Source organism: Euleptes europaea, chromosome 1 (genome assembly GCF_029931775.1).
Source record: "Euleptes europaea isolate rEulEur1 chromosome 1, rEulEur1.hap1, whole genome shotgun sequence".
NCBI classification, from domain to species: domain Eukaryota; kingdom Metazoa; phylum Chordata; class Lepidosauria; order Squamata; family Sphaerodactylidae; genus Euleptes; species Euleptes europaea.
Genome location: NC_079312.1, coordinates 171,349,779 through 171,370,600, shown reverse-complemented (window position 1 = coordinate 171,370,600; position 20,822 = coordinate 171,349,779). Strand labels below are relative to the sequence as shown.

The following is a 20,822-nucleotide window of genomic DNA, read 5'->3' as shown; positions in this document are numbered from 1 at the left end:
GTGATTGCGGAACTTAAAGTTGTCTTCCATGATATCAGGCTCTTTCCATTTCAGGTTCAGAGCAGTCCCTCAGCACTCGGAGCCTTGCTACCACCTGGGCCTACATCCAGCACCTGAGGGTGATCGACAACCAGAAGAAGCTTCTCCAGCTCTCGCGAGACCTCGAGTCCTGATGTTGCAAGAGCCCCGAACTAGGACACGACGTGTACATAGTGCCTGACCTAGGGCGAGAACTGCTGTGAAGGGCACCTTCTCGTGGGAGTTAGCCCTGCTTTCAAGACTAGGCAATGAGCGAGGCTGAGCAGATGGGAAGAGTGTTTCCTGTATTCCCTCGGTGGCACCTATGAACTCTACCCTGATGCCAGGACAGTCGGTATTGGCTGTGGTCAGGGCAAGAGGGAGGATATGCCTGCTGTATGATTCTTTTTTTGTTGTTGTTGTAAACTACATTGTGACTTTTAAAGGAGTGCTTCGTGGAACTCGTTTGGCTGCCTTATGGTGAGACGAGCAAAAGCTCCCGTTATCGCTGATCAGTGTTCAAGAGAAATGTGGATTTCTAAAAAGTGTGTGACCAGACTGGCCCGCGTGGTGTAGTGGTTAAGAGCAGTGGTTTGGAGTGGTGGAGTCTGGTCTGGAGAACCAGGTTTCTTTCCCCACTTCACCTCATGAGCGGCGGAGGCTAATCTGGAGAACCGGATTTGTTCCCCCACTCCTACACACGAAGTCAGCTGGGTGACCATGGGCTAGTCACAGCTCTTTCAGCCTCACCTACCTCACAGGGTGTCTGTTGTGGGGAGGGGAAGGAAAGGTGATCTAAAGCTGGTTTGATTCTCCCTTACGTGTAGAGAAAGTCGGCATATAAAAACGAACTCTTGTTGTTCTTCTTCTTCTTGTTATTGTTCTTCTTCTTCTTCCTCTTGGAATGCTGCTTCACGAGAGACATCTCTGTCTCTCATCTCTGCTCTTGCCAGAGCTGGAATTTTGCCTAAACTAAATGAACTATAGTTTAGGGTCTTGGATTATGGGTAGGGTTGTCAGTTCCCGGTTGGGAAATACCTGGAGATTTTGGGGGGTGGAGCCTGAGGAGGGTTGGGATGGGGAGGGGAGGAACTTCAGTGGGGTATAATGCCATACAGTCCGCCTTCCCAAGTAGCCATTTTCTCCAAGTGAACTGATCTCCATTGCGTGCAGATCAGTTGTAATAGTGGGAGATCTCCAGCCACTACCTGGAGGTTGGGAACCCTAATTATGGGGGCCTCTTAATTAAGAACATTACTTAAATTTCAGTGGTAGGAAAATAGCCATTTTGGGTGTAATTTTATGGTGTCTTCTTGATGTAGTTTATGGCCTCGGCGTATACTAATCTGGCTGTGCCTATTGATATCTAATGGCACAGATAGAGTAAGAAACCCCAGTTGTAGTGTACATTGGGAAGCAGACAAGTGCCAGAAAAATCCCCCCCTCTCAATTCCAGTGCTGTCTTTAGTACAAATGTATAGAAATGTAGCAACGATCCATTCCCTCCAAGGGAACTGAATTCTCCAGGCTAAAATCTATTTAGGGCATCTGTAATAGATAAAGTGGTACCCAGTAACTGTAATTAATTTTCATAAATTTTGTCCAGATTTTGTCCGGATCGAGTAGGCATCATTGTTTTAGCATGTCCACAAAATAGTACTGCATGAAATCAATATATCACTCCCTGGATAAAACAGCTAAAAGACACTTTCTCAGAATCGGATACTGCGTTACCTGCTGTCAAGTAGATCAGTCAATTGTGTGAGAGATGTGGCAACTTTTTTTCTTTATAGCGTCAAGGGAAAATTAAATTTCATTCCCCCTTTCTTAAAGTGTGAAATGTTCAATGAATAGCCAATGGCTGTTACATGTCGGGAAAGGTAAATTTCATAAATGATAACAGAACCAGACAGAGCCACCCAATACTCTTTGCAGGACTGAAGAAGTTTCTGGGATTTACTAGTCATGCATCTGCTGCCATTGCCGGAAGCAGCATGCATACACAAAGGTGTTAGCTTGGGTTGCATGCTGCTTCTGACATCAATGTGGGTAGGCGAGCAACTGGGACATGGTCTAAATACTGTTGTGGCAGCTCCTCCTCCTGCCTGTGTCTCCCTCCAGCTATGGGGATAGGAAGCTGAAAGAGGCAAGCTTAGGGAGGAGGAGCTGTAGTTTGAAGTAGTTGATGACATGACCCATACTCATGGAGACACACTAAGGTTGCCAAGCCTCCTGTGGGAGAGAACAATTTAAAATAACAATTGTTAAATGTGCTGTGATGTCATTTCCGGGGAGAATCCAGAAGTGACATCTGGTAGTTCTAGGAATCGCCAGGACTCTATGGTAAAACATCACTTCCGGGTTGAACACATGAGCACATGAAGCTGCCTTCTACTGAATCAGACCTTTGGTCCATCCAAATCAGTATTGTCTACTCAGACCGGCAGCGGCTCTCCAGGGTCTCAGGCTGAGGTCTTTCACATCACCTACTTGCCCAGTCCCTTTAACTGGAGATGCCAGGGATTGAACCTGGGACCTTCTGCTTGCCAAGTAGAGGCTCTACCATTGAGCCACGGCCCCTCCCTATGGCTCTCCAGGTTCTCAGGCAGAGGTCTTTCACATCACCTACCTGCCCATTCCCTTTAACTGGAGATGCCTGGGATTGAACTTGGGACCATCTGCATGCCAAGCAGATGCTCTGCCACTGAGCCACAGCCCCTCCCCTGGAAGTGATGTCATGGCACAAACGATGTGGTGTGGCCCCCTTGTCCCCACCCGCCAAGCTCTGGCCAATTGTCAAGCACTCTCTGGCAACCCTAACACAGATACATGCATGCACTGGCTCAGTTCAGACATAACATTTTAATTTATTTATCTCACTTGTAACTCCACCTTTACACCTTTACAATGCTTTCCTGTGGAGAAGGGGGCAACCTTTTAGGGAGTTCATAAAATTGGATCCCCAGTCCCAAAGTTTACCAAACTTACGGGTTCATGTAAGAAGAGTCCCTTGCAGCTACCCTGAAAATTGGGTTACCTCGAAAAATTACCCCCCCCCCCCGAGCTCCTCAAAAAACAATTCCCATAGAGAAAAGACTTGGGGAAGCCGAAGCCTGAAAAGGCCAAATACCTATTCAGCTTTTTCAGTGATCGGCTATTCGGCTTAGGCTTTATTCTCTAACAGTTGGCCCCAAATAAACCCGAAAAAGCCGAAATGCCTTTTTGGTTTATTTTTGGGCTGGTCAACCCAATATGCGCAGCTCTATTGTACAGGTGAGTTCCTGGACCCTTTGTCTCTCCCAAGTGTAACCTATGCCAGAGAGAGAAGCAGGTATGTCCGTGTCACAACGTCCTCGTAAGACCTTGCACTGCAGGAAGCTATTTTGCTCGGCTGACTCCACACAACGTTCACAACTGCTGATTAGCTGCATTGTTGTTGCTTTTTAACTTTTCACAGCTGTTCTCAGAAGCTGAAAGATGACATACCACATGAAGGTGTAGCTACATGATACACAGCTAAGGGTAAATGACTGAATTGGCAGTCAGACGTACATTGAAGGAACTCACCTTAAAAAGCACTCATTAGCCATTTATGCAGGGTCGATTTTGATGCTCGCTCAAAGCTCCTTTTTTAAACCCGGCCTTTAAAATGACTATTCAGGGTCCCATGCAAGAGGAGAAAGTCAAACAAATTCCACCCCCCACTCGCCTACTCCTTCCTTTGTTTGCATAGCCATTAGCAATCGTCGTTTGCATAGCTAAGCCGCGGCTGTGTGATTCTGCATGCTTCCTTCAGTGAATGCTTTGATGTGGGGGGGGGGCGGAGCAAATTCAAAAAGGTCTGGTTAAAGGGGCTCTTAAGAAATGCGAAGCAGGTATGTGCTGGCTTCGCAGTGACTTCTGGAATGATGGTTCAGCGTGAAAAACTAAAAAAAAAACGTGGGGCACTTCAGACTGGAACGCGCTGCTAATTACCAAGCATAAACGGCAATTCATTCAGCACTGTGCAGTTTCCCTCCCACCCCACTTTCGCCAGTGGAAACAGAGAGAGGAGTTCACCCCTTTTCTTTGGCTCCACGCGTCCTTTCCGGGGGTGAAGGAAAGTGCTATCAAGTCACAGTCAACTTACAGTGACCCCATAGCGTTTTCAAGGCAAGAGACATTCAGAGGTGATTTGCTATCACCTGCCTCTGCGTAACAACTCTAGACTTCCTTGGTGGTCTCCCAACCATGTACTAACCAGTACTGACCCTGATTAGCTTCCAAGATCGGATGAAATCAGGCTAGCCTGGACCATCCAAGTCAGGAGGTGTCCCTTCTAGTAAAAGTTTTGCATCAAGAGATGTAAATTAGGTAAAGTGGCGCCATCTGCTGGCAAAGGAAAATGCAAGCCATTGTGAATTATACGTTCTTCCTCCAGATTGGATGTAAAGAGAGAGAGATTGCTGTTGAATGCAAAGTTAACTACCGTAGCCTAAACTTTCCATACAGTTTAGTGAAGAGCAGGGGTAAAAGTAAACTCACCAGTACTGGGAGGCATACCTTTGCCCGCTGTCTCACTGGTACTCTGTACTGGCTTGTAGCAATATACTTTCATCCCTGCTTGGAGAGAGATCTAAGAAAAATAAAGGGTTCCTTGCTCCAATACCAATAAGAACCTGTAAAGCTGCTATCATGATGAGCATTTACACATCGTTTGGCGCTCTTAAATAGTGGAACTCCCTGCCCCGGGATGTGGTGATGGCTGCCAACTTGGAAGGCTTGAAGAGGGGAGTGGCCACCCTGTACGCCATAGGGTTATTGTGAGGATAAAATGGAGGAGAGGAGCTATGGAAGCTGCTCTTGAGTCTCCACTGGGGAGAAAGGCAGGCCATAAATTAAATAAATTACGTTTGTATTACAGATATAGATGTTTTCACAAGAGAAGCATAGATCAAAGGTTTACCCTAAGGAAACCTCTGAGTACCAGTGCCAGGAGGCAACACCAGGGAAAAGCCTCGGCCTCTCTGCCCTGTTGTTGGACGTCCAGAGGAACTGGCTGGCCACTGTGTGAGACAGGATGTTGGACTAGATGGACCGCTGGTCTGATCCAGCAGGGCTCTTCTTGTTGAACACATGAAGCTGCCTTCTACTGAATCAGACCCTTGGTCCATCGAAGTCAGTATTGTTGACAGACCGGCAGCGGCTCTCCAGGGTCTCAGGGAGAGGTCTTTCCCATCACCTACCTGCCGAGCCCCTTTAACTGGAGATGCCGGGGATTGCACCTGGGACCTCCTGCATGCTAAACAGATGCTCTACCATGGAGCCACAGCCCCTCCCCAAATCTCCAGCTACTACCAGGAGGTTGACACCCTACCTACACTTAATAACAGTGTAGGCAGTGCATCACAAGCATGCTCAAAAACCAGGCTTCGGTTGTCGTGCTCCACAGAAAGCCGTTTGCCTTGTTTGCGAGATCCGTGACCCCTTCTGTTGGCTCAGTTCCCAGTTTATTCTCTCCACCCTTCTGAGGCTGTTTCCTCCCTAGAGAAGCATGCTTCCGTGTGTTCCTCAGAATGGAAACCTTCAATGACAGAAGCCCTTGGAGGGCTTCCAAGAAGGAAATCACCGCAATCCAGAACCGCTTCCCCCCTCCTGTAGCCACTCCCAGCATGTTGTAATGTGCCGGCGTCGCTCGGGAAAGGAGGGCGTTGTCCGTTCTTTCAGGAGGAGCAGAGGAGTCGGTGTAGGGTTGCCAGGTCTCTCTTCACCACCGGCAGGAGGTTTTTGGGGTGGAGCCTGAGGAAGGCAGGGTTTGGAGAGGGGAGGGTCTTCAATGTCATAGAATCCAATTGCCAAAGCGGCCGTTTTCTGCAGGTGAACTGATCTCTGTCGGCTGGAGATCAGTTGTAATAGCAGGAGATCTCCAGCTAGCACCTGGAGGTTGGCAACTCTTAAGTCCGTGGCAGACATGGCCTCCTTGAGGGACGACCCCGTGGAAAGGCTTCAGGAGGAGGTGTCTTGTTCCATCTGCCTGGAGTACATGAGGGACCCGGTGACCATCAGCTGCGGCCACAACTTCTGCCAGGCCTGCATCTCCGACTACTGCGAGAGGGGACCCGGCGCGGCGGCCGGTGCGGCTCTGTGCCCGCAGTGCCGGGCCGGCTTCCTGGCGAACAGCGCACGCCCCAACAAACAGCTGGCCAACATCGTGGAGGGCATCGAGCGGCTGGCGCTGCGGTCGGGCCGAAGCCCCGGCGAGGCCTTGTGCGAGAGGCACGGCAAGAAGCTGCGCCTTTTCTGTCAGGACGACGGGGAGCCCATTTGCCTGGTGTGCGACAAATCCAGGGAGCATCGCTCGCACACTGTCCTGCCCATTGAGGAGGCCGCTCATGACTACAAGGTAAGGAGGGCTGTTTAGCTTGGAAAGAAGGCATAGAATCGTAGAGTTGGAAGGGACCGTCAGGGTCATCTAGTCCAACCCCCTGCACAATGCAGGAAATTCACAACTATTTCCCCCCACCCCGCACATCCCCAGTGACCCCTACTCCATGCCCAGAAGATGGCCAAGAGGCCCTCCCTCTCATGATCTGCCTAAGGTCAGTTAAGGGGAGACATGATAGAGGTCTATATAATTATGTATGGCATGGAGAGAGTGGACAGGGAGAAGCTTTTCTCCCTCTCTCTTAATACTAGAACGCGGGATCATCTGCTGAAGCTGGAGGGTGAGAGATTCAAAACAGATAAAAGGAAGTATTTCTTCAAACAATGCATAGTTCAATTGTGGAACTCCCTGCCCCAGGATGTGGTGATGGCTGCAAACTTGGAAGGCTTTAAGAGGGGAGTGGACATGTTCATGGAGGAGAGGGGTATCCATGGCTACTAGTCCAAATAGATACTAGTCATGATGCATACCTATTATCTCCAGGCTCAGAGGAGCATGCCTATTATCTTAGGTGCTGTGGAACACAGGCAGGATGCTGCTGCATTCGCCTTGTTTGTGGGCTTCCTAGAGTATGGTTGCCAGGTCCATCTTCACCACTTGTGGGAGGTTTTTGGGGCAGAGCCTGAGGAAGGTGGAGTTTGTGGAGGGGAAGGAGTTCAACGCCATAGAGTCCAACTGCCAAAGCAGCCATTTTGTCCAGGTGAGCTGATCTCTATAGGCTGGAGATCAGTTGTAATAGCAGGAGATCTCCAGCTACTACCTGGAGGTTGGCAACCCTATCCTAGAGGCACGTGGTTGGCCACTGTGTGAACAGACTGCTGGACTTGATGGGCCTTGGTCTGATCCAGCAGGGCTTTTCTCGTGTTCTTATGAGGCATCTGAAGGAAAAGCTAGATGCATTTGTATATGTGTCTGCCTTGCGCATATATAAACTGTGATGGGGAGTTCTGTTTAATTTTAAAGGGATGGAGAGCTGAATCCTCCCCCTTGGCAGACGTTTCTGCTAACCAAGTTAGGATGAAGGGAAAGGAGCATGTAAGTGGCATGTAGAGAGATGAACTGAGGGCAGGTCAGTTCCCTTCACTATTGCAATCCTTTTAATGTGAAAACGATACCGCCACACCCCATTACAGTGGGGACAGACACATGAACAAACATGGCTGTTGCCGTTACACGCTGATCCACTGTGATGGAGGTGTGGATCCTTCCTAATGAAATGTTATGTCTCGTAGAATCTCATTTGGTTTTCTTCAGAATTCCTCGGACACTTTTGCTTAGGAGGAACTTCCTTATATGCTTTTGGCAGAACTTGTTGACAATATTGGGATGTGTAGAATACCTCCTAATCTTTACCCCCCTCCCCCCCCAAAAAAAGATTAATTTTATTTTTTTATTTTTAAGAAAGCTCAGAGGGACTTCTGGTGGGTACTCTATGACTTTCCCTCAAGATAGCACTCAAGTCCACATAGGGTTGCCAGCTCCGGGTTGGGAGATAACTGGAGACTTTGGGGGCGGAGCCTGAGGAAGGAGGGATTTGGGGAGGGAAGGGACTTCAATGCCATAGAGTCCAATTGCCAAAGTGGCCATTTTCTCCAAGGGAACTGATCTCTGTCGGCCGGAGATCAGTTGAAATAATGGGAGATTTCCGGCCACCACCTAGAGGTTGGCAACCTCAGGTCTGCAGCTTCAACCAGGTGAAAATACCATCTGGTCCCAAATTGCTCAATCCAAACATCATTAAAATTAGTGAAATATTTTCAGCTTCCTTCAGAATTGCCTTGAGAAAGAACCCCCCAATTTTTTTAAGGTGAAATTTGGGGGGGTAACTATAGACATTGTCTTTTCTTTTAAAAAAATAATATCCCACACATGAACAGATGAAGCTGCCTTATGCTGAATCAGACCCTCGGTCCATCGAAGTCAGTATTGTTGACTCAGACCGGCAGCGGCTTTCCAGGATCTCAGGTCTTTCACATCACCTACCTGCCTAGTCCCTTTAACTGGCGATGCTGGGGATTGAACCTGGGACCTTCTGCATGCCAAGCAGATGCTCTACCACTGAGCCATGGCCCCTCCCCAGAGATTCTTTGGGACCCCGTCTGGTGAGACCATCAAGACTACCTCCCAAAAAGCCTCAGTGATTAAACATCTAAGTCAGTTTCCCAATCAGAGAAATACTTTTTAATCAGCGTCTTTATCTGTTTCTAAGCCTTATTAAGGAGGGTGATTTTTAGTGGAAAGGCTGGCTAGATATGCCTCAGCTAATAAAGGATAAAACAGATGCTCTTCTGGTAAAAGATCTTTTAAACAAAACTATTCACAGCAAGTTCTTTTATCACCACAAAGGATTGCAGCTTGTACATCTGTTGAGAAATTTCCCTCAAACCTTGTGGCCTGAAGGGTTGCCAACAAGTTTGTTTGGTTCCCCCCCCCCCCCCGTTTGGTTGTGCGGCTGTGCCTTTAAAGAGCAGCCAGCTGTGCGTACATCAAGCAGCTGTATTTTCCCAGCAAGATAAAACATTGTTGAAGGCATGCCAAAAGCTCAGCCCTGTGCTATGTAACCGACACATGACCAACTAGCCCCTGGCAGGGAGCTAGCATACGGATAAGGTTGCCAACCTCCAGGTGGAAATCAAAATGAGAAAACTTGTGCTGCCAATGGACAGCATTACAAAATTATCAGCACATATGACCAAAAACAAGGGCTTTTCAATGTAGTTCTGTAAGCATATAACACACAAACTTGCGATCTACAATTGCTCGTGCGTTCTGTGAGGCCAGCTGCTTGTGCGCAATTATCAAACGTACAATGTTTTGTCGAAGGCTTTCACGGTCAGAGTTCATTGGTTCTTGTAGGTTATCCGGAGAGACACTGTCCTTCAGGGTTACTCCTGTGAAGATGCCGGCCACAGCTGCTGGCGAAATGTCAGGAAAGAAAATACCAAGACCTCGGTCACACAGCCTGGAGAACCAATACAATGTTTTGCATACATGAAATTCAATATTCCACCCAAACAGATATCGCACCATTTAATTTTGTCAGTAGCAGTCACAACAGCAATGGAATCCAAGGTTTAAACAGAGATGGGCTTCCGGTATTGTCCCATTTTGCTCTGCTCCTTCATCAGTCTTGGATATTCATCATGCCAGTTGAATAGGTGCTCTTTCTATGAGATATATAGATATTTACAGTGATGCCATTCCCCTTGTTTAAATAAATGCATACAAATAATACATTTAATACATTCACGTTATCAACTCTAATGCTTGAAGCACTTGAGAACTAAATATTTTTTGAAAAACTGGACATTTTAAAAGAAATTACATACCCTGCTTCACGAGGAGTGTGCCTCTCTGAGAGAACCCAAATATCCAGGTATTTCCCAACCCGGAGCTGGCAACCTTACTGTCATGCTACCGAAGGCCACAGAGGTGATGTTCATTATGAACAGGCTATGTTCATCATGGAGAAAGACCACGTCCCGTGAAACTACACCAGTGCATAGGGTTGCCAGCACCAGGTTGGGAAATACTTGGAGATTTTGGGGGTGGAGTCTGAGGTGGGCGGGGTTTGGAGACGGGAGGGACTTCAATGCTATAGAGGCCAATGGCCAAAGTGGCCATTTTCTCAAGGGGAAATGATTTCTATCGCTTGGAGATCAGTTGTAACAGCGAGAGATCTCCAGCCACCACCTGGAGGCTGGCAACCCTACCAGGGCAGCATCTTATTGGGAAGCTACAGAAACCACAGCCTGGCGCTTTCTCTGCAGATTAAGCTCCAGGAGGCTGTGGATTTCCTGAGGAAAGTGCTGGAGGAAGCAACCAAGCTGGAGGCCCAAGAAGATGAGAAAACAGCCCAGTGGAAGGTATGTGCCTAATCGAATTTTTTCTTATGGAGCACCATGGACCAAGCAGCAAGCAGATTGCTGGGGTGCTGAAATGACAAAGGTGAGCCCTTTCAAAAAGAGGGTACATCTGGTAGGGTTGCCAACCTCCAGATCTCCTGCTGTTACAACTGATCTCCAGCCAATAGAGATCAGTTCCCCTGGAGAAAATGGCCGCTCTGGCAATTGGAATCTATGACATTGAAGCCCCTCCCCTCCCAAACCCCACCCTCCTCAGGCTCCGCCCCCACAAACCTCCTGCCAATGGCAAAGAGGGACCTGGCAACCCTAACATCTGGCCATCTGTAATAGAAAACCTTTTGGGGGGGGGGTCAATGATAGGATCCAAATGCGGAGAAGTAAAACTGTCCCACCCCTTGCCGTGTGACTGCGTAACCCGTGCATCCATGTGTAGGAAAGGAGTGAAGAATTGGGCATGGTCATATGCTCTGTGTGTCTGAATAAATCTGAGGGTTTTACTAAAAGGGCACTGGGGGTTCATTAGACCTCAGCTCAAGTGAATGGTGGCAACCATGCAATCAAGGGAAGGGGCCGTGGCTCAGTGGTAGAGCCTCTGCATGGCACGCGGAAGGCCCAGGTTCAATCCCTGACATCTCCAGTTAAAGGGACTAGGCAGGTAGGTGATGTGAAAGACCCCTGCCTGAGACCCTGGAGAGCTATGGAGAGGGGCAGTGGCTCAGTGGAAGGGAATCTGCTTGGCATGCAGAAGGTCCCAGGTTCAATGCCCGGCATCTCTAGTTAAACGGACTAGGCCAAGTAGGTGATGTGAAAGACCCCTGCCTGAGACCCTGGAGAGCCGCTGCCTGTCTGAGCAGACAATACTGACTTTGATGGACCGAGGGTCTGATTCGGAATAAGGCAGCTTCATATATGTTCATTATTTAACACTGATGCAGTGCGGTGCATATGGCATTAGGGGATTTTCCTGAAGATATGGTTGTGATTTCCCTGCATTGTGCAGGAGACTGGACTAGATGACCTGGAGGTTTCTTCAAACTCTATGATTCTATGATTCTAACAATGAAAGGATGCTATAGAGTCCACCCTCCAAAGCCACCATTGTCTCCAGGGGAACTGTCGTCTGGAGATCCACTGTAATAACAGGACATCTCCAGGTACCACCTGGAGGTTAGCAGCCCTAGTGTAGTCTGTGCATGCCGAAGTAGTATCCTCATTCCAAGTGATGGAAGAAGCAACCATGTCATTTTCTGCAGATGTCCTTGTACCAGTTCAAAACATGGTTGAGTCAGCAGAAAACTATTCTGGATGTTCAAAAAACAAAACAAAACAGCAGTTGCCCAATCTGTTGATTTAAGTCCTCTCAATTCTTCAAGTGGAATGCAGTGGTAGGGTTGCCAGCTCTTACAAATTTGGGGGCGGGGTGCCTGGGGAGGGTGAAGTTTGGGGAGGGGAGGGAGCTCAGTGGGGCTGTGATGATTTAGAATCCACCCTCTTCAGCAGCCGTTTTGCTCCAGGGAAACTGATCTCTGTCCCCTGGAGATCAGTTGTAATTCCAGGAGAACTCCAGGTTCCAGGTGAGGTTTGTAAGTGTACTCCACCTCCCTCCCTGCACAGGATTTCACCCCTTGTCCCTCGATACAGGAGGAGCTGGTAGCCGAGGAAAGAGAGACTGCACTTGGTTTTGTTCTAACTTGGCATGTTCCAGGGCTGAAACCTGACACTGGAAACAGGGGTCTTTTATGCATGGGCGCTTTGCCTTAATTTCTCCTCTGGTCCAACTCAGTTTTACACTGGGGTTCCATCCCTTAAGAGATGACCTCGGGCCCAGCCCACACAATGTCTGGATCTTCCCGATCCTGTTGTAACGCGATTCTTCGATCTCCCCTGAGATCAGCCCGGGTGTCAGGCCTGTATCTCAGTTGCTTTCGTTTTCTGCTGACTGTTCAGACTCAACAACTCAAGGATTGTTATTCATACCAATCTGACTTTGAAGCTGTGTGAACCACAGTACTGTTTGTGTTCTGTAATCTCTTACGTGTTTTCATGCATTTATACTACCAAGTTCAAGCCAGAAAAAGCCATTGCTGTCACAATGTAAGCCCTTGGTCCAAGTCAGAACCAAAAAACCACATCAGAGACAGTCAGGTCCAAAAGAAGCTGGCTTTTTCTGGCTTGAACTTGGTAGTATAAATGCATGAAAACACGTAAGAGATTACAGAACACAAACAGTACTGTGGTTCACACAGCTTCAAAGTCAGATTGGTATGAATAACAATCCTTGAGTTGTTGAGTCTGAACAGTCAGCAGAAAACGAAAGCAACTGAGATACAGGCCTGACACCGGGTCAAATCATCCCCATTTCCATGCATAAGCTAAAGTGCAGGAGAGGGGAGCTGGAGGGAGGGTGACATTTTTCTCACAGTAAGCCCTACAGCCAATTACAAAGGAGCATTTTCAAGGGGCGGGGACTCAGGCGCTTCCGGATTTCTGATGGTGTTTCTGCAGTACTCTGGAAACCCCAGGACTTTCTCCAGGGCACACAACAAAACACATAGCATTTTTAGGATTCCATATAGAAAAGTGTGGGTCAAGAGAGCCTAGAACCCCAAGTAAAACTCCCATGCATAAAAGACCAGGGTCTAATGTCTGGATTCAGAGAAGCCCACACCCCTGTCCCCCAGTCATTTGACTTGATTTTCCATACTTTGCAAACTGTAAACTTTTAACTGACTTGGCTATATGGGTGGGGGGCTTTTTGCCTAGATCTCGGCAGGATTCTGTGTGCCGGAGTCAAATGTTTTCAAAATTAAAAGTTTCAACACTACCTTAAGCCATTTGTGACAAAGTAGCTGAATCATTTCAAGGGCCCCTTAAATCTGCCTTGTGCTTTCAAATGCAGAGGAATGTGGGTGTAGAACCACAGGACGGGAGAGAAGAATCGACAGATTTGGCCTGTTTACAATTGCAGACATTGTTACAGAGGCGGGAAATCCCCTTGCCAAACACTGTATTTCCTTGATGTCCTGCAAGTCAAAGTTTACCAGCTTTGGGACAGGCCCCCAGTACCTGTTAGTACAGGTACATTAGCAGGTCACAACACTTATCTGCATAGCATGAAAAAGCTTCCCTTATTCATTTATGCAGCTCGACCTGATGTTCAGGGCAGAAGAGCAGGCACGCTGGCATTTCCCCAGCTCACTTGGCTGCCCTGGAAGAAACTGGTCAACAAGCAAATCTCGCTCATACACCCCAAACCTCTCCAATTAGATTGGTTTAAAAACCAGCCAAGCATCTCTGTCAAATTATATGGAATGTCTAATCCTAGTATTAAGTGAAATGAAGGACAGTGGTTCAGTGGGAAAGCATCCGTGTGACATGAAGAAGGCCTCAGGGTCAATCCCAAGCATCTCCAGTTAAAAAAAAAAGATAGCATGTAGAATTGCCAACCTCCAGGTTGCACCTGGAGATCTTCTGATATTACAATTGATCTCCAGATAATCAAGGTCAGTTGTCCTGGAGAAAATGGCTGCTTTGAGGGGTGCACTATATGGCATTAAACCCTGCTGAGGTCATTCCTCTTCCCAATCCCCATCTCCCCAGGCTCTACCCCCAAAAATCTGCAGACATTTCCCGACCTAGAGCTGGCAACCCTAGCAGCCAGCATGGTGTAGTGGTTAGGAGCAGTGGACTCTAATCTGGAGAACCGGGTTTGATTCCCCACTCCTCCAAATGAGCAGCAGACTCTCATCTGGTGAACCAGGATAGTTTCCCCACTCCTCTACATGAAGCCTGCTGAGTGACCTTGGGCTAGTCACAGTTCTCTCCGAACTCTCTCAGCCCCACCTACCTCACAATGCGTCTGTTGGCGGGAGAGAAGGGAAGGCAACCGTAAGCCACTTTGAGACTCCTTAAAAGATAAAGAAAAGCTGGGTATAAAAACCAACTCTTCTTCTTCTTCTTCTTGTTCTCCTCCTCCATATTCTTCTTCTTCTTCTTCTTCTTCTTCTTGTTCTCCTCCTCCATATTCTTCTTCTTCTTCTTGCTTTTCTCCTCCCTCTCTTTCTCTTTCTCTTTCTTCTTCTTCTTCCTTCTTGCTTTTCTCCTCCCTCTCTTTCTCTTTCTCTTTCTCCTTCTCCTCCTCCATATTTTTTCTCCTTCTCCTCCTCCTCCTCCTCCATGTTTTTCTCCTTCTCCATGTTCTTCTCCTTCTCTTTCTCCTTCTTCTTCTTCTTGTAGCAGGTGATGTGAAAGACCATATCTGACACCCTGGAGTGCGGCTGCCAGTCAGTGCAGACAATACTGACCTTGATGGACTGATTCAGAGTAAGGCAGTTTCATGTGAAGACAGAAGAAGTCATTTTAGCTGTTTAATGGATCTGACTTTTAATGAGACTTTTTGTTTATCCTTTAATGAATTGCTTGAATGGATTTGATTCGTGAGCAAATGGATTGTATCTAGGGGCAAACCAGATGAAAGAGCCAGCTGTCCAATACTTTCTCTTTCGATAGGAGAAAGTCGAGCAACGCCGAGCACTAATTGTGTCTGGGTTTGAGAGACGGCGCCGGGCAATAGATGAAGAAGAACAGCAGCTCTTGAGACAGCTAGAAGAGGAAGAACAGGCAACGCTGAAGAAGCTGCAGATGAATCGGGCATTTGTAGCACAACAGTGCGCCAGTCTGCAAGACCTGGTCTCTGAGATGGAACACAAATGCCAGCAGCCAGCGGCTTCTTTGCTCAGGGTGAGAGACCGTCTGGGGTTATCTGCTGCAAAGGATGATCGGGGTCCTGTGTAGGGTGGCCAGGTCCCTCTTCGCCACCGGCAGGAGGTTTTGGGGGTGGAGCCTGAGGAGGGCAGGGTTTGGGGAAGGGAGGGACTTCAATGCCATAGAGTCCAATTGCCAAAGCGGCTGTTTTCTCCAGGCGAACTGATCTCCGTCGCCTGGAGATCTGTTGTAACAGCGGGAGATCTTCAGCTACCACCTGGAGGTTAAGCTGAATGAAAGGATCAGCACGAAGACTCTTAAATTTCAAGGTATAATTCTTATTTTATTATATTACTCATATTCTAATTTAAACATAAACTAAACACTATGCATATATCTAGGCATTCAACTCATGCCAAACAATGGGAAGTTACAACAAGCCTGAAAAACACAATAAACTCAGGAGATACATTGTGTTTTTCAGGCTTGTAACTTCATGAATAGAAATTATACTTATGTATTATATAAATTTATGTGATTTATGGCATGTCATTTAGCTCAGTCAGGATAGGTGATTAATATTGTTCATTTTGGTTATTTCATTCCTTTGTGGGGAATTCACATTGTTTGGCATGAGCTGAATGCCTAGATATATGTATAGTGTTTAGTTCATGTTTACATTAGAATATTAGTAATCTATAAGAATTATACCTTGAAATTTAAGAGTCTTCATGCTGATCCTTTCATTTAGCTTTTCCTATTTTCAGCATAGGTTTGCATTTCTCTCTAGCTAGCCACCTGGAGGTTGGCAACCCTACTAATAGGAGGATAAAATGAAGGATAAAATGGAAGAAGAGAGAGCCATCTGCTCTGCTATAAGCTCTGTGCAGGGAGTTCAGGTTTAAACCTGCACTATGTTTATATAGTACTATATATAGTGTGTTTGTTGTGCGTGCGTGCATGTGCCATCAAGTCACAGCTGACACACGCATATATAGGCTTTATAGTTACCAATAACTTTAGATTCCCTGACTATTTACACTGTTCCTTTTCCTCTCCTCCCTCCCTCTAGGGTGTGAAAAATGCCTTGACCAGGTCAGTATAAATCTACCTTTCTGACAGGCGAGAGAAATTTTGCACAGGAATGCACTGTTGACGTCTTTTTTATCGCTAAGGGGACCGCACAAATGGTACCTTAGGCTTTTGTGGGCTAATTGGGTAATCCGCCTTGAGTCTCAGTAAGAAAGGTGGAGAGCCACCGTGGTGTAGTGGTTAAGATTGGTGGTTTGGAGCGGTGGACTCTGATCTGGAGAACCGGGTTTGATTCCCCCCTCCTCCACATGAGCAGCGGAGGCTAATCTGGTGAACTGGATTTGTTTCCCCGCTCCTCCTCACGAAGCTAGCTGGGTGACCTTGGGCTAGTCACACACTCTCAGCCCCACCTATCTCACAGGGTTTCTATTGTGGGGAGGGGAAGGGAAGGCGATTGTAAGCCGGTTTGATTCTTCCTTAAGTGGTAGAGAAAGTCGGCCTATAAAAACCAACTCTTCTTCTTCTTCTTCTTCTTCTTCTTCTTCTTCTTCTTCTTCTTCTTCTTCTTCTATAAATTGAGTGAAATATAAAAATCGATGTTTGCTCTAGGAGTGAAACAGCGTCGTTGCTGGAACCCCAGCCCATCTCTACTGATCTGCTGCATTCATATGATGTCCCTGGGTTGATGGAATCACTCCAAAGATACAGAGGTAAATTAGGGTTGCCAGATCCCTCTTCACCACCGGCGGGATGTTTTTTGGGCGGAGCCTGAGGAGGGCAGGGTTTGAGGAAGGGAGGGACTTCAATGCCATAGAGTCCAACTGCCAAAGAGTTTTCTCCTCCAGGGGAGGAAAGAGTTAAAGTTTCTCCTCTTCCCCTCCCTCCCCATGCCATTCTTCTCCTTGGGAAAGCAATCCTTTCTTCTCAATTTGCAACAGGAGGGGAAAATGTTCAAAATAAGCATGTAAGAAATTTTAACCTGCAGTTCAGAGCCATGGGAAGCTTTAAATATATGTCTTCCCAGCCCATGTTAGGGTTGCCAGGTCCCTCTTCGCCATCGGCGGGAGGTTTTTGGGGCGGAGCCTGAGGAGGGCGGAGTTTGGGGAGGGGAGGGACTTCAATGCCATAGAGTCCAATTGCCAAAGCAGCCATTTTCTCCAGGTGATCTGATCTCTACCGGCTGGAGATAGGTTGTAATAGCAGGAGATCTCCAGCTACTACCTGGAGGTTGGCAACCCTAGCTCACATATAATTTTTAGTAGGGATCATGTGCAAAAGAAACGAGGGCAAAACCGTAAACAGTGAAAGCCACAATCAATTTGCATTGATTTGAGGCTACAATATAAAAATGAAAACCACTGTTTACATTTTCTATTTCTTGGCCCCAGTGACTGTGTGTGCAGTTGGCCTGGGGGCACCCCACTTTGGAGCAGCGGGCACAAGATCTGGGGTTTGGACCAGGAAACAGCATAGGTCGCCTTGGAGGACAGAGTCCCCTGAATGTGGGAATGTGTGGTGTGTGGTGGTACAAGCCTTATTTGGGGGTTCAGAACTTTTAAACTGTCCTCAACATTTGTCATTGGATTGGCGAATAAGGAACTAGGAAGTGCGGATAAAGAACTGGGAACCAACCTCAGCCTTCTCAGAAATTTCAGTACAATCTGTACTCTGGTGTGACTACAGCAGCACAATATGGGATTTGAGTAGGGTTGCCAACCTCCAGGAAGTAGCTGGAGATCTCCCGCTATTACAACTGATCTCCAGCCTACAGAGATCAGTTCCCCTGGAGAAAATGACTGCTTTGGCAATTGGACTCTATGGCTAGGGTTGCCTGGTCCCTCTTTGCCACTGGTGGGAGGTTTTTGGGGTGGAGCTGAGGAGGATGTGGTTTGGGGAGGGACTTCAATGCCATAGAGTCCAATTGCCAAAGCTGCCATTTTCTCCAGGGGAACTAATCTCTATCGACTGGAGGTTAGTTGTAACAGCATATCTCCAGCCACCACCTGGAGGTTGTACCAAAGAATCAGCACGAAGGCTCTACTAATAAAAGAACTGAATATAGTCACAATGCGTTGTTGTCCCTTTACTTATGCAACACTATACATATACAGAAAAACATAAACAGAAATGATTACAATGTGTTGATTCACACAATTTGCACTTCCAAGTTCAGTTACTTTGTGTATGAGCACTAGAAAGAGCATTCAAATAAAGTTCAAAAGAAAAGTTCAAAGCGAAAGTCGCACCGCGACCACCTTTCGTAGCCTGAAGCCAAGGGTTCAATGCAGGCTGCGAGACGAGGTGCAAGAAGAAGAAACTGAAGAACACCCCTTCAGGGCTTCCGGGTATGGAGATCGCTGAGTCGGGGTAGAAACCGCGTCTCCTGGGGACCAGGAGGTCCCGGAAGTCTCCTGGTAGGGAACACCACAAAAACGAAGGAAGGTGAAAACCGGCAATATGAAGTCCAACTTAAACGGCACCCTAGGTTGGTGCTTGTTTCAATACTTCATCAGTATGTTGGTCTTCTTTTTATATTTATGTTTAGCTTCTATGTGGGAGACTGCCCAAGTTGTATTAATCGGGTATATAACCTCTGTAATGAAAAAGATATATTTAAACTATATTCTTAGCTATAAAGGTAGTGTTCCTTAATGACATATAATTTGTTAGCTATTTCCTATTAGAATAAGAATGACATTTCCAATGACAAATTCCTTGGGTTATAAATTCCCACTTATCAATATGTTAAATTTAGAAAAATTACTTATTACATTACATAGATACGTAGTCCCACACATACCTTAATACAATGCTTATCGACCTAACACGGTTCCGGCAGTGTGATACTCTCAAGACCTAATACAATTAAATAGCATATAACGCCTAGCAATAGTTGGTTACAGCTGCTTTCAATCATTGCATCGTCTTAAAGGAATATTCAGGCTAATACAAAGGACTCATATTACAGGTTAAGGAGAGAAAAATTCTTGAAAGCCTCATAAAAAACAGGAAAGATCAAATTCTGTGTTAAGACCTGTAGGCATTAAAGTTTTGAATAGATATATGTACATTTCTTTCCTAAGCAATATCTTTTTTAAATCTTGGGAGGTATAAGGCTTGGGATGGTATTGCCAAATAACAAAGAAAACCAGATCTGTATCGGAGTGACCCTTGCTGAGATAATGTGACACAAGTCCTTCAGTTTCATGTGGATCCTTGCCCTATGCTCACTGATGCGTAATTTAGTGGGGCAGGACATGGACCCCACGTACATCAAAGAACATGGACATAAAATTCCATAAATAACATTTTGAGACAGGCAATTGCTGAATCCTTTCAAGGTGAACTTGAAATTGGAAGCCAGAGAGCTAATCTCTTTTATGGGTAAACTGAAAGCTCATGAAGAACATGATCCACATTTAAGATGCCCACTGATATTGATGGTAGATTTCTTTGGTGGCATGAGATCTGTTTTAACCAATCTATTTTTAAGGAAGATTGTTTTTCTCATTCCAAAAATGAGAACATTTTCACACTCCGGTATGTCCTTAAGAACATGCCATTGTGTGAATCAACACATTGTAATCATTTCTGTTTATGTTTTTCTGTATATTTATAGTGTTGCATAAGTAAAGGGACACCAACACATTGTGAGTATATTCAGTTTTTTTATTAATAGAGCCTTCGTGCTGATTCTTTGGTACAACTAAGTTAACACAGCATAGGTATCGTTGTAATTATCAAGTTATCTTAACCACCTGGAGGTTGGCAACCTTGTCTATGGCACTGAAGTCCCTCCCCTCTCCAAACCCCACCCTCCTCAGGCTCCACCCCCTAAGTATCCAAGTACTGCCCAGTCCGCAGCTGGCAACCCTAGATTTGTCTGCCTGTGTTTCTGCCTGCAGCCCCGGTGACCTTTGACCCCGAGACCGCAAACCCCTACCTGCTCCTCTCAGAGGATCTGCTCAGCGTACGAGTCGGGGATTGGAAGCAAGATGTGCCCAAGAGCCTGGCGCGTTTTGAGACGTGCACCTGCTTGCTGGGCCGGGAGCCGTTCGCCTCGGGGAGACACTACTGGGAAGTCCACGTGGGAAGCAAGACCAGCTGGACGCTCGGCGTGTGCCGAGAATCGGTGAGCCGCCAGGGGATCTTCACGCCCTCGCCAGCGACGGGTTTCTGGACCATGTGGCTGCGGAACGGCGACGAGTACGCCGCTCTCACTTCCCCCCTGACGGAGCTGGTGCTCAGGGCGAGACCTAGTCTAATCGGCATCTTCTTGGACTACGAGGCAGGCGAGGTCTCTTTCTACAATGGAGATAATGGATCCCACATCTTTACCTTCACGGACTCCTTGACAGGGACCCTCCGACCATATTTCTATCCTGGGGTCCGGGCAGGGGGCCTCAATGACGATCCGCTTGTCATCCAACCAGCACTCTGCCAGACTCCAGACGTATCTTACTTTCACAGCCATGAGGCCTTTTCATGTCACTGTGGAACCACAGGTACTTTATAGAAACAAGTTTGCTGCAGGCGCCGAAGGATTAGAGACATCTGTGTGCCAAAATGAACGACAAGGCGAGGAAGATTCAGACTATGTGCAAGATCTGATCAATGGCCAGACTTGAGGTGGGCAAGGTAGTTTCTTCCAGAACACATTGGATGGTTGGGTGTTTTCCTTTCTCTGAAATATGTGCTGTGGCTCACTTTCTTGAGTCATCTGGTGTTCTTTGAATGTATGCCCTTTTGGTAGTACACCGGAGTAAATGTGCAGTAAA

At 47.0% G+C, this 20,822-nt stretch overlaps 2 protein-coding genes across 2 annotated transcripts in view; both read left to right on the top strand.

Annotated features, from left to right (window-relative positions):
* The window catches only part of RAPGEF3 (Rap guanine nucleotide exchange factor 3), a 61,107-nt gene extending 60,934 nt beyond the window's left edge, over nt 1-173 (top strand). Inside the window, exon 28 of the mRNA XM_056849539.1 lies at nt 55-173. Within this exon, the coding sequence (XP_056705517.1) occupies nt 55-173 (119 nt within the window). The remainder of the gene's footprint in view (nt 1-54) is intronic.
* A 5,795-nt stretch (nt 174-5,968) lies between these two features.
* On the top strand, nt 5,969-20,560 carry TRIM58 (tripartite motif containing 58). The gene is made up of 6 exons (XM_056867123.1): nt 5,969-6,400; nt 10,213-10,308; nt 14,818-15,048; nt 16,085-16,107; nt 16,654-16,754; nt 19,950-20,560. The coding sequence occupies exons 1-6, from the start codon at nt 5,969-5,971 to the stop codon at nt 20,558-20,560; spliced, it is 1,494 nt and encodes a 497-aa protein (XP_056723101.1).
* The last annotated feature ends 262 nt before the right edge of the window (nt 20,561-20,822 follow it).